Source organism: Nothobranchius furzeri, chromosome 16, assembly GCF_043380555.1.
Source record: "Nothobranchius furzeri strain GRZ-AD chromosome 16, NfurGRZ-RIMD1, whole genome shotgun sequence".
Taxonomy (NCBI): domain Eukaryota; kingdom Metazoa; phylum Chordata; class Actinopteri; order Cyprinodontiformes; family Nothobranchiidae; genus Nothobranchius; species Nothobranchius furzeri.
Window position 1 is genome coordinate 33,345,193 of NC_091756.1, and position 13,180 is coordinate 33,358,372.

Here is a 13,180-nt window from a genome sequence, read left to right on the forward strand (position 1 = left end):
GGCCACAGCGTCGCCCTGATGGAGGTGCAAAAAAAGACTTGTCTGGATAAAAGCATGCACCTAATGCATTCTCCTTTTGTAAGACTCTAGACCATTAAATGGAATTCTATATTGTGATAATAAAGCAGGAATTATGCAGTAATGAGAGATCTCTAATGGCACCTCTAATGTTGCAGAGAGAAGAATAGAGTCTTTCTCACCCTGAAGCACAGCCGGCAGGTTATCAGGTCCAGCGTTGTTCCCATTGCAGGTGACGATGTGAAGTTTGGTAAAAGTTTGTCTCGTAAACTTCTCTTTTCTTTTTCATTTAGCGATGGATCAGAAAGTCTAGTTCAGCTCAGACTCCAAACAGTCAGGTTCAATACCATGTCTCTTTTCGTGGCACATTTTAGGCTAAATCCATCCTGGTCTACTAAACTATACACACACTAACACCAAACTGTCCCCTGCCTATGTTGGTTTCTTGTTGCACACCACCGACACCGGAGAATCAATTACAAAGTTGGTTCTGGTAATGAGGTCTCTAGTTTCCTGCTCCGATGCCCAAAAGACAATAAAAAGTCTTTAATGTTTAATGCCTTGTCATCAAAGCTGCAGCCTGCACTGGTGCACATGGAAGTCCCATGAAAACATGCCCTGCTCTCACTGAGAAATGGTGATTAACAAATTAGACTATTAACTTTTCTAAATGGATCAAATGAAGAAGGTCAAGGCTCAAAAGGTGGAAACTCACAAACAGCATTTCTCTCTTCTGTGTTTAGGTGTTTTTTTTCCTTCTCGATGCTGAAAAACTCACAATTTTATCCAGTTTTTCTGCAAGTTTGATTCTTTGAGATTAAAAGATCGATTTTATTTTAGCCTTGAGCCTCTCAATGAGTTTATTAGTCACATAAACCTTATTAAACATCTTAATAAGTTGTTGTTTTATATGTGTTAGTGACAGAAACAGACAGAATAATCAATTAAATGGCAAAATAAGATCAAATCTGTTGGTACTGTAAATGCAAATGAAGCAATAATAAGTGTTGAGGGTTTAGTATTATGAATGCCTGCCAAAAAACACATAAAACCCACGTAATGGTTGTTAGAACAGAAAACAACAAAGCTGGTTTAAATCTAGAAACCTACGATTTACACGCTAACAAAAATACGGACAAAGTTATGGAAACGGAACTTGAAAGTGGATTTTATGGTGAAAATGTGGAAATCTGGAAAATGATTTTGTTATGTGGATGTTAAGAAAACCTGTGATATGTTTAACCAATTTTTGTTTTTCATACTTTACAGTGATGTTCACAATGACTGAGACAGTATTTAGGCTGATGCAGCATACGGAGCATGTGTGTGTGATGGGAGGAGGGGGCAGAGACAGAAAAGGACACTTTATAGATGCAGGTGGATGTGTGTTTAGACAGTGGAGCTGAGCTAGCGTTAGCCTCACTTTCAGCTCTTCTACAAGAAAACACATCAGCTGCAGAGGAACGTGAGATTGTAGATGACTTTGTAAGTGCATGAGCAGGAAGAGTTGTGAAAAATAATAAAGCAACAGCAGTTGAAGCGTCATTGCAGAAAAGCAGAAACCAGTAATCACTGCCTTGCAGCTGAAAGCTACAGTAGTAGCCTGGCAAACCATCCAATATATATAAATATATAGTCTGGTCACAACCCAAAGAGAGCTCAGTTGTAGGGCGGGGCCTACGTTGTTTTTCAAACTGTTGCCACATGCTACTGGACATCGAACAATTTGACACACTCACCGCTACGGATGTCAGTCAATGAGGCGGTCTACCATACATCCACAGAGAAGACAAAAATACATCCTTTTTCTAAATAAGTGACTCAAGTACTTCTCTCTGCTCCTGACTCAGAGATAAACACAAGTGTAAAGAGTCCAAAGCTAACGCCCAAACCGTTTCAAACAAGTCTTTGTTGTTTGGCTTCCTCACAGCAACATCCAGCTGAACCAAACCAATAGAGCGCTGGGATTGAAATGTTCAAACCAACGGCAAACCTGCTGAATCTCCTATGTAGCGTGGCTGGACCGACATGCAGAGCAACTGTCTGTTTAGATTTCTAGGCAAACACAGAAGAACTTCCTGTGAAGAAACAAAAGTCCTCTTCAACAAATCAACAGACTGAACACATTTTCAACTCCTCAAACATCAGCGAGTCAAACACGTCAAAAATAAGCAGTCATGGACCCCCTCACACACACATTTTCACAGTGATGTTGATGAGCTACTCAGACAGAGGTGAGGCTGCCGAGCGCTGGCGCCACTGGTCCCTCCAACCGCCACCAGCAGGCAAGGTGGGTTAAGTGCCCTGCCCAAGGCCATAACAACTGTAACAGACCGAGCAGGACTCGGCCCCACAACCCTTCTTTAACAAGACGGTACTTAGCTCGTCAGCCACTGTTGTCCCTAAAATTCACCCATGAAATTACTGATAGATTTAGTAAGGAACGTGAAAATGATGAAATGTGGGGATGTAAAGTTTTCCATCAACACTGACAAAACCACAAGGTATTTCTGAAGTAACTGAAATTGAACAAATAAAAACTGAATTGGAAAACAGATCATTTCGTTTGCCCCTCTAAATCTAATCAACTTATTCTGGTGTGGAAAACAAGTCATGAAAATCAATTCTTTGCTAAATTTTGAAAGGTCATGTCAGCACAACCTGCAGATAGATTTTTACTTCCAGCTGTGTTCTGTTACCAGTGAGCCAACCCCATGATGGTGTCACTGGTTTCTCTTGACTCCTTGAACCTTTTGAGGCTGCAGGTTACCACCAGTCACAGCTCATTGCTGCAGAATGTTCCCTTAAAGTCTCGTAGCTATAGAAAACCCAAACATACCACAATAATATCCATGTCTATGAAATGTACATGCTGGGTTTTCTGGTCTTTCTTAATCCTATTTATCATGTAGCTCCTAGTACTCCTCTGAAATACCTTCAACCATCAAGAGTTGCTCTCAGTTCACATCGCAACTAACTAACTAACTAACTAACTCAGCTATTTGAGAGAAAAATTGGCTAAATCAGAAATCAGGGGGAAAAAAGTCATTTTTGGAGCAAAGCTTCAATCATTACACATTCAGAAATGAATATTTGTGTGTGTTTTAGCTCAAAATGGTGATTAAAATAAAATGTAAAAAAATCTAATTTCTGGGCGATGTTTTACTTCTCTTTTTCTTACTTTTAATTTTACGTAAAAAAATTATATATATATGCCACGCTGAGCAGGAGGTTTGGACCCAGAAATGCAGAACACACGAGACAGGAGCAGATGTAAATAAGTAAATCCTTTATTTAAAGGAGGAGGCTTGATCCAGCGGCCCTAAAAACAAAACAGAAGCTCACAACTGAGCACGGACTCGGGCAAAACTCGTGAGGGAACAGAAGAACGTAGACACAACGATGGACCGACAAACACTGAAGGACAAGACAGGGTTTTTAAACACAGAGGGAGGTGATCAGGGGAACATGTGACAGGTGTGAGGAGTGAGATCTGGAGGGAAGGCAGGTGCATACAATAACCTAAATGAGGGGAAAAAAACAAGCAGGATGGTAGATAAACCTTAACCAATGAAACACGGATCAAACTAAACCTAAAGACTGAGGGCAAAAATAAACAACTAATAACTAGATGGATGAGGAGGACTAAAATAAAATTGACTAGAAATTATCAGGGAGTGATTAGGAGGACACCTGAGGGAAGTCTAGATAGGGCTGGAGATAATAATGGGACACAAGAGGAGAACCTGGAGTGAGAACAGGAGGAGGCAGGGGACAGAGGGACACAGATCATGGCATATATATATATATATATATATATATATATATATATATATATATATATATATATAATTTTTTTCTTTCCATTTTATTTTTAATAAAACAATAACTGTTATTTGTTTGGTGATGCCTCTGATCACCAAAGAAATGCAAACAGGGAGATCAATGTCCATCATCATCATTAATAAAGACAACAAAGGTAGAACATATATTTAAGAGACAGTGATTGATCAGTTAATGAGAAACGTTTAGCAGACTGTTGTTCAAATCAGAAAAATAGAGTGTACTTACAAACTTCCTCTTCAGTTTGCCCTTATTGCCACGAAGTGGCTTTCCCTCAGCGGTTTTTCCTGAGCCGTAATCCGAGCTCATGTCCAGGTGATCATCGGCCGACATGCTCTTGCGAAGGTAAGCAGCTCGCGCTCTGAAGTGGGAGAAGGGCGACTGAGAGCGAGGACGGGCCTCCGTGCATACACTCTGCTCAGTCTCGTTGTCACCCTCCATGTCATCCTCTAAACGCCAGAGTTCACCTAGAAGAAGAAAAAAGGTAGAAAAATGTAAAAAAAAAAACAGAAAAAGGACAGCGACAGGTAGATCTACGAGAGCAAGAAAGATTGGACAACGCAATTATTGGAAACTGTCATCCAGTGACGGCTTCCATAAAACCTCTCTGGGATGTAATTTAGCTTCCTTCTGCTCGATTACTTTTACAACCACACCACTCGTTGTCTGGCTCCTTAACAACCTGATAAAGATTACAGTTGCTGGACAAAAGTATATAAATAAACGACGGCTCATTTACAACAGAGGCGGAGGAAAAGAGTCTGAGGCATTTTTCTCTCACTCTGACATAATGACTAAACTTTCAGCTCCACACAACTGAGAGGGATCTGTGCTGTCAGAACCAGGCTCAGATGCAATAGCCACAGTCTGCTTCCATCGCTCCACGTTGTGAAGTTCATCACACATCTTGCCAGTGTCCAACATCTGACTAACAGCACTCATAAAACACTCAGCTTATGAAAGCCTTCATCAGCTCTGTCCATCAGATCTGAGGCTGTAAAATACTGATTTAGATTAATCAGCACTCTTTTTATTATAGGTGTACATTTAATTATGATGTATTCCCCACCCTAACCCTTAATGAGGATTGTGATGTAAGGTGTCACAATCGATACAACATTGTGTATTTATTTATTAACTTATACAACAGGAGGATAAAACCACTTGAGATGAATCATCTCATTTTCGAGTGGGTCCTCGGACAGTAACAAATAGATAAGTCTAGGACATAAATCACAAAAATGAAAAATAATTAACAAAATCTAAAATATCAAAACATCATGCAATCAATTTTACATAAAGGTAAGATTTTTACTGGGAAATATCACAGTCTGATGTCTCAATCATGTTGAACAGAAGGTTACGCTGAAACAGATTTCCTCCTTTCCAAATGGTCAAAGGACATAGTCATTGTTTACAACCTGTGAGCCCATGAGGTTACCAAGTTTGCACCAATCTAAGTAGTTCAACACCGGCAGGCAAAACACTCCAGAGTTGTTTAAACTACCAGGGCCAGTTGGAGAAGCAGGGTGCGTGCGTGCTTTTTTCAATGAGCATTATACACCAAATTTACAGGAAGATACGAATGCGGGAAGACAGCGGGAAATGGGTAAAATACAGGAGTTTCCCGGCCATTTTGGGAGACTTGACAGCTTTGGTTCTGAGGTGTAAACATGAACTGCCATAATGCATTACTGCTTCTCACTAAATGAGTGACTTTACGAGACTTCAGGTCACCGGTCTGGAGAGGCTCAAGTTGCAAAGTCTCTGCTTTTCACAGATGATGTGGTCCTGTTGGCTTTATCAGGCTGTGACCTGAATGTGAAGTGGCCGGGATGAGAATCAGCTCCTCAAAATCCAAGACAAAGGGATTGAGTTGGAAAAGGGTAGAAGGTCTTCTCCACCAGCATGTGAATGTATGTGTGAGTGGGTGCGCATCTGGGAGGGCGGGCTTCAGCCTCTGCCCCTCCCACGTGACTCTGGCGTGTCAGGGCCCGTTCTACTGCTGTACTCCGCCGGCCCCTAAGGCTCCAGGTGGCAGGGTGTGCCGGTCCTCCACGGCCCCAGACTCCCTCGACCTGCTTGACTACCGGTCTGCTCCCTGTGGCAGCCTCCCCCATCTGTCTCGGTTAAGGGGGAGACTGCTGGAGGAGGCTGAGGAAGGGAGGCTGGGATGCGGGACCCCTGCCGTCGTCTGAAGCCCCAGAGCAGCGCCAAGCTGAAGCTCTCCATGCGCCCATAGCTTGCCACCGCCCCGGTCCAATCCGCCTGCGCCTTCAACGGCCCCCACCCGAGCAAGGGGGAGAGAGTAGGGAGCACAAGGTGCGGGAGTTGGAGAGGCCCAGCACGCTCTTCTGACGCCTAGGACACACACCCTTAGCCTGGGCCCGGATTCCCGCCAACTGGCCCGTCCACCCCTCCTCCTCCGTCCGTCGGGGAGCTCAACCCGAGGGCTGACGGGTTACAAACTGGCAGGACGTGTGTGGAGGAACCAAGTGGAGGGGGGGCTGCGGTGTCGGCGATCCAACGGGCCGTGGCCCCACCTGTCAGAATCTCCCAACCAACTTGGTACCCCTCGAGTGGTTTAAAGCCTCCCCCCTAGTGGCGAGAGCGTCCAGGCAGTCAACACCTCCGGTACAAACTCCGGTCTTAAATCCAGACGACCCAAAACCAAAAACAGGACAACTCTTAGCTGTGGATCCCTCATGTGTCAATGAAGAATACAGCTAGCTATCTAAGGGTCTTGTTCACGAATGAGGGAAGGATGGGGCGCGAGCTCTATAGATGGATTAGTGCAACGTCTGCAGTGATGATTTACCGGTCGATCTGCATACCTACCCTTACCTATGATCACAAGCTTTGGGTAGTGATTGAAAGAATGAGATAGCGGGTACATGCAACTGAAATTAGTTTTCTCCGAAGCGTTTCAGGGCTCTCTCTCAGAGATGAGGTGACAAGCTCGGGCATCAATTTACATGTAAATTTACAAATAAAAATTATAAAACCTGGACATTTAGCTGCTGTTTGTCCGAAATAAAAGCACAATAACAGGCAAATAAAACCGCCTTTTAGTTAATTTGTCTAAATAGTTTGTTTGCATTTATGTCTCAGTCCCAGAGGCTAAATTTATCTTCGTTTCATGTCATCTCTGGTGTTTATTTGATCACAGAGAGAAGGGGAGCAGGAAAACAGATGGTAACCTTTCCCAAGGAAAGACACGACTGAAGTGACACCGCATACAGGAGTTCTTTTGTTGCAAGAACATCATAAACAAAAGTAATCTGCTGCCCCCTCGGTTTTATTACAAGCAGAGATAACTCTTGTCTGTTTTTGCATCAAAACCAGAACAGCTGGCGTATGCAGTTTAGCCGCGGACATATTTTAGAGTTAACAAGGAAACAATAATAGTGGACTGCAGCAGAGCAGCTGCTCATTTGGAATCCAAGAAGGTGGATTCATGCTTCTGCTGCTTTTAACTTAACCTGCTTGTGTTTCACAGCTAGATGTAGACAGTTATTTACTGGTGTATGGGCGGCCTGCACAGAAAATGTTATGTTAAACACTCGCAGAATTGGACTTTTGTGTTGATTAAAAAAAAAATAATAATTAGTATCATGAATTACCAAGTTCTGATCACACATCTGGTTTCTTGTGTTTCCTTCAGTTTCCAGGTTTTTCTACTCCTAGTGTACGTGTCCTGTCACTCACCTGGTCTTGATTTATTGGTCATCCCTCCATGATTAGATGCCTACTCTTGTTCTGCCATCTTCACCCTTACTTAAATGTAGATTTTATTTATTTATTCTTATTTATTTATTTTTTGCCTGTCCTTAATTAAAATAATTGGGACTACATCTGCTCGCTGCTGTGCTGCTTATTGCCTGCAACCTTCCGTTTTACTCCAATGACCACAAATTATAATTTAACTCACACTAGTTTTCATTGAAAAAATGTTTTTGGCAAAATAATAAGAAATTCCAGCTGGGACTTGACCCCAGATGCACCAGAGGTGATGTATTTTGCTACAGAAGTCTATGCAAACAGTGACCAATAATGTGAAACTGAATGCAGTGTAAGGGTTAACAAAATATTGCTGCATGAACTGCTGCAAAATTTAGGAGACTGAAGCTGGTTTCTAAGTTCTAGTCAGAAGCAGACTGGGACAAAAATTTGCCCTGGACATATAACCGGCTGTCTGGGCGAGGGGGGTGTCACTCCCACTGGCCAGTTCTGACCAGCCGTTCTGGGATTCTTCATAATCACAGACTGCCAGTCCACCTCTGGTTCAAGTGATGGATAATATTGGCAATACTCTGATGTGCAAATACCGCATGTGCTGCACCTTTACTGATGCATCCCTCTCTGCTCTCAGATCCACACACTCAATCATGAACCGTCATATGCTGGCGTGAGATCAGTGAGGTATTATTATTAGGGGTGGAACTTTAACGCATTAACTATGATTAATTAATCAGGAAAGAAAATGACACGTTCAAGAAATTCACATATTTAATCACATGAATTTCAAGAAAGGCGGAACCTTTGTCATTGCATGATTAACTGTCGGCCAATTGGGCTGACGCACAAAACAAAGCAGCCGTGCTCTGCTACTAAAACAGAAGAAAAGTGCCTTGTTTGGACAGATGCTGTGTTTGGAGAAACACATCTGCCTCTTCTCTTAACTGACACGAACAAAACCGTGACATGGACATTTTTAAGAGAGCGTCTCTGATCTCATTGCTTCTGCACAGGCAGTGCTTGTTTTATTCACCAGCACACTAGAAGTTACAAAGTCGAGGTAAGCTAAATTCTTTATACAGTAAAATTTGGGCAGCAGTGAACACATCAGACAGAATGACGTTTTGCTCTTAATAGTAGTTTATGAAAGTAGTCAGACGAACAGCTGGGAAAATGCTCCTGCAGTGCTCCGTGTTCACTAATCTGCAAATGAGACAAGTAACTGTCAAAACATTGTGTGTGTGTTACTATAATTCATCAGATGTTCAGGTGAGTGGTCCAGAATGTTTAATCCTTCCATGCTGGACCACTCATGAGACATGGTGATCATCAGAGAAGGTGCGTGAAGTAGAGGGCAATATCGGCCTATGCTGCCTGCAGATGAACAGAAGTGGCACCACCAACAGCTGTGTTTGCTCTGACGAAGGTGGCAGTGGATGCGGAAACATGTCAGCAAAGGTAAAAACTAGGAAAAACTTTTACCAATACTGATACCAGTGTCCTGCGATGGACTGGCACTCTGTCCAGGGCATACCCCGCCTGAACACTCAAAAAACACGATATCAGAGCAGAATCCCAGTAAAGGTTTTATATGAGTCAGGCATGTAGCACTTGCAGCACACAGATGGACGTTTTGCCCCATCATCTGTCATACAAAAGTTTTGGGTACACCATATCTGCTTGCTCGTCCCATTGTGAAGATAATAATGTTTAATTACTTGTCCAATTTGTGTACACTAACTTCATCAGTCCTAACCGACAAACTCCAGCTCTGCAAACAGAAGCTGTTTAAGAAGTTATTTTCAACACTTAAGATGGTAAATGTTTATAATTTGTACACAGTAGCACACTAATTCATGATGGAAAAATCGTTTAACTTGTTAATTATTCAAAACGTTAATGCAAATCCATGAAAAGTAAGAGCTTTTGTGAAACGTCTTTAGCAGAAAATGAATTAGGATCAATTCCAGTATCAGAATGCATTTAACATCCAAAGCTGAATAACACACGGCACCAAAAGGACCCCAAAGTCTCTCTCCATGTAAAGTCAGAGGGTCAGAGACATAAGATGCAGCTTGAATCTGTGAATGAAGCATAGCTGGGTTATTAAACAGAGAGGAAGAAAAAAGTTATCTTCCCTCTCCTGCAGGGATAAAGAGTGGCAGAAAGAGTGAGGTCGCATCATGGTGGATGACATTAGTTGCTAGGCAACAAGGAGCCACGTGAGACAGAATTCTCTAATTTGATATTTGCATGGGAGCGGCACCTGAGCAAGGAAAAACAGTGGAGAGAGACGTAGATGTTGATAAAATGGAAGGAATTGGTCCAAATCAACAGGGCACAGACAGAGCAGCTCAGTCTGGGATCATTTGGCACCGAGACAGGAAGGATTTATTGGATTACCGCACAGAGGACTGGGGCTCACGTCCCTCCAGCAAAGTGAGCTTACTGAAAAAATAACACAGTCATCGTTCAAACAAGAGACATAATAATAAAGAGAAAAATAAACTACGTTAGCCAGAGGAACTGTCTTTTATGTTTCATTTAAGTATTAAAGGGTTGAATTAAATGTTCTTAAATGACATAAAAAAATAGAAATAATGACAACCATCAGAAGAAGGCCTGTGAGGTTAACTGAGTTCTTCTTGTCCTTTCTGTGTCCAAACAGACCACGTACACTGTCTGGTCACCCAGAAAGCAGCTGGACAAAGTCATCGGTGATTAAAATTTGAACCTAGAAAACGAGACGATAAAAACTGACCCAGAATTACTCAACGTCAGACGCTTGAGCAGGCTTTGTGTTTATGAGTCATGGAACCTGAGGCATACTTTGTATGACATATCTATGAATCTCTATGCATTTTATTCCATTTTAAAAGTGTGCAAATACATACTTTGGGGTGATTTTAGGTTATTTGCTGTTTCCAACCCTAAAACTGCAGAAAAATGCAAATTGAACATATAAAGTAAAAACAGTTGAATGCAAATGTTGTGTTGTTTATTTTACTTTCAGCATCTATTAGGGTTGGGCATAGTTTGATTTTGAACGATTCCGATTCCAATCCCTCGTTTAGATTCCAGTTCCTATCGATTCCCGATTCCAATTCTTTCAAGACATGAGATGAGCCAGCTAACCACAGGTCCTACTTGATGAAATAATCTTAACTCAGTGTTTCCCTTACATAGGCGTAGCCGTGGCGGCCCGCCACGGCTGAAATTCCAGCGCCACTCCTACAAGATCCCAAGTTTTATTGAATTTTTCATTTTATTTTATTTTTGCGCCGTTTCCCAAAGAAGCAGCGGGAACTACTATGTGGTTGCTTGTGATCACAGCCGGCAGGCAGCAAGGAGGAGGAGGCAGGGCAGGGTGGTTACAGCTAGGGATGAGCCGGATACTCATTTCAGACTAGTATCCGGTACGGATAAAGCATTTTTGACGAATACGAGCATGAAATGAGTAAAACTCGTAAATATCTGTAATCGTGCTGAAGGAAAATCCTCATTGGGTAACTGACTGTCTTCACGCTCTGTGATTGGCCAGTCACATAGAGCGCCCGCCCCTCCCTACACACAAAACTGCAGCTGCGAGCTCAGTCCATCCGGCCCACCCCCCCCCCCCCCCACCCCCCCCCACACACACACACACACAGAGCAACGGATCTCTCTGTGCTTGCTTCACTCTGTTGCTCACGTTTCTTCAGTGCTCCCTAGGTTCACTTCAGCTCGCCTCTTTTTCGCTTGAATATTTAACGTTACTTTTTTCGTAACGTACGTGGAGCATTTGACAAGACAGAGCAGAGGATATAGTCCTAACTGATATGTGAAAATCATCAGGCTGCACTGATTAAAGGCTTATATAAAAAAAATTAAAATACGAAGGGCAAATGTGCTTGTAGCACTTTAAGGGAAATTTTAACAAGTTAAACCCTGAAATCAAACATAATCACTCTACACAAAGCACTATTAAAAGATAGAGATGTAAATCAGCGGATTAGTAGTCCCTAAAAATGTGAGTTAGTAACAGGACCCTGGCTGAAGGCAGGTAACCCGTAAAAAAAAACTCAAAGGATATCACAACTGTTAAAAACTCATCCAACAAAGAATCGAGTGAATTTGTAATGATCCACCAGGTAGTGGAAAAGTGTCCTGTCAGGTGTCACGTTCCGAAAACGATTGATGATTAGAACCACAGAGAACCACACGTTAAACTCATAAAGCCGGTGTGAGATCTGGTGTCGGGATGTCCATCCACACACACATTCATCACAAGACAAACATGAATTAACATCAGAGACAGCTCTTATATCAGGGGGAGGTTCACCCTTTTCTTGGTCCCAAAACGAACCGGCCGTAGGCATTTCGGTGGGTGCAGCGTCAGAATCGATTGGGTCATTAAATGGTTTAAATCTGGTGTTACGAACCCACAGGGAAACGAGTTTGAAATTACCTGTGGGCCCCGTTCGGAACTGGGTCGAAGCGGATGGTTTAGTAGTTAGATCAGAACCTGATTTTACCTGCTCAAGCTTGTTTATCAGCTTATCAGAGGCAAAGTTCTCGCAATCAGAAATAGGAGTGAACTGGAGATGAGGAGACGAGGCTCGCAGATCAGGAGGAGGCTTTCCACCCCCCTTTTGTTTCTCAAACTTATGCCGTGTCTGTGAGACAGGAAAATCAGAAACAACTGCAGTTCTTAGGCTCTTAAGAGCCTGCTCACCAAGAAGACACACATTGCCACCTGGATCATGCTGGAAGAGCAGGTGTTCAGATGTCCAAAGACCTGGAGGTTTCAGATGTGGAGGTTCTGAAAAGGATTCAGGCAAGAATGGTTGTGTTACGGGTGTCAAAGCAAACACAGCCGTGTGTAGAATCAGACACAGACATGTTGCTAGCGAAAGGAACATGGTCTGTCCTGAAAACTGAAGCCAGGAATACTTTCGGCCCATGATGGAGGATCCCACACGGGAACAGAAATACCAGGTTCAACCAGAGAAGTTACAGACTGACTAGAGCCCTCCCCTTAGAAGGTGTATCACCTATCCCTAGGTCAGAGGTCAATGTCGCCAGCTGAAGTGCTGTAAAGTCAGTGTCGATTCCTGCATTTACCCGCCCGTTTGAAGGAGGGGTTCCGAGGTTGTCCGAGAACTCTGAGATTCAGTTTTACTTCCCGGCGAAGGTGAATCCTTTAAGCTAAGCGGCCAGCGGTTAGCTCGTTACAGAGACATTAGTCTCATCACAGCGGACAACATACAGTTACAGACACAACTCACCCATTCACTCACCGACGGAAGAGGATGGAAAACTCACAGGATCTGTGGATTTGGTGTTAAAGTTCAGATCGGAAATTCCACCGTAATATCCTTCCCTGGACGTCTCCAGAGGAACGATTTTAGTGTGGAATAACTTCCGGTTTTTCAAAATAAGACATCAAAGTAAAACACAGAGAAAACGATTAATTTTGTTAAAAATTAGCTCGTTGATGGATTAGGATGGATATATCGCAGATATAGAAGTCGGGTTGGCTCGCCAAATATGTAGCGTAATGGTTCTTGGCTCTTTTATGAAAGATGAACCATTCTACATA

At 42.8% G+C, this 13,180-nt stretch overlaps 1 protein-coding gene across 2 annotated transcripts in view; it reads right to left on the reverse strand.

Annotated features, from left to right (window-relative positions):
• The window catches only part of ankfn1b (ankyrin repeat and fibronectin type III domain containing 1b), a 286,544-nt gene that overhangs the window by 194,025 nt on the left and 79,339 nt on the right, over window positions 1-13,180 (reverse strand). For both annotated transcript variants that reach the window (XM_015963362.3, XM_015963361.3), the window contains one exon: window positions 4,090-4,328. In XM_015963362.3, coding sequence (XP_015818848.1) covers window positions 4,090-4,328 — 239 coding nt within the window. The remainder of the gene's footprint in view (window positions 1-4,089; window positions 4,329-13,180) is intronic.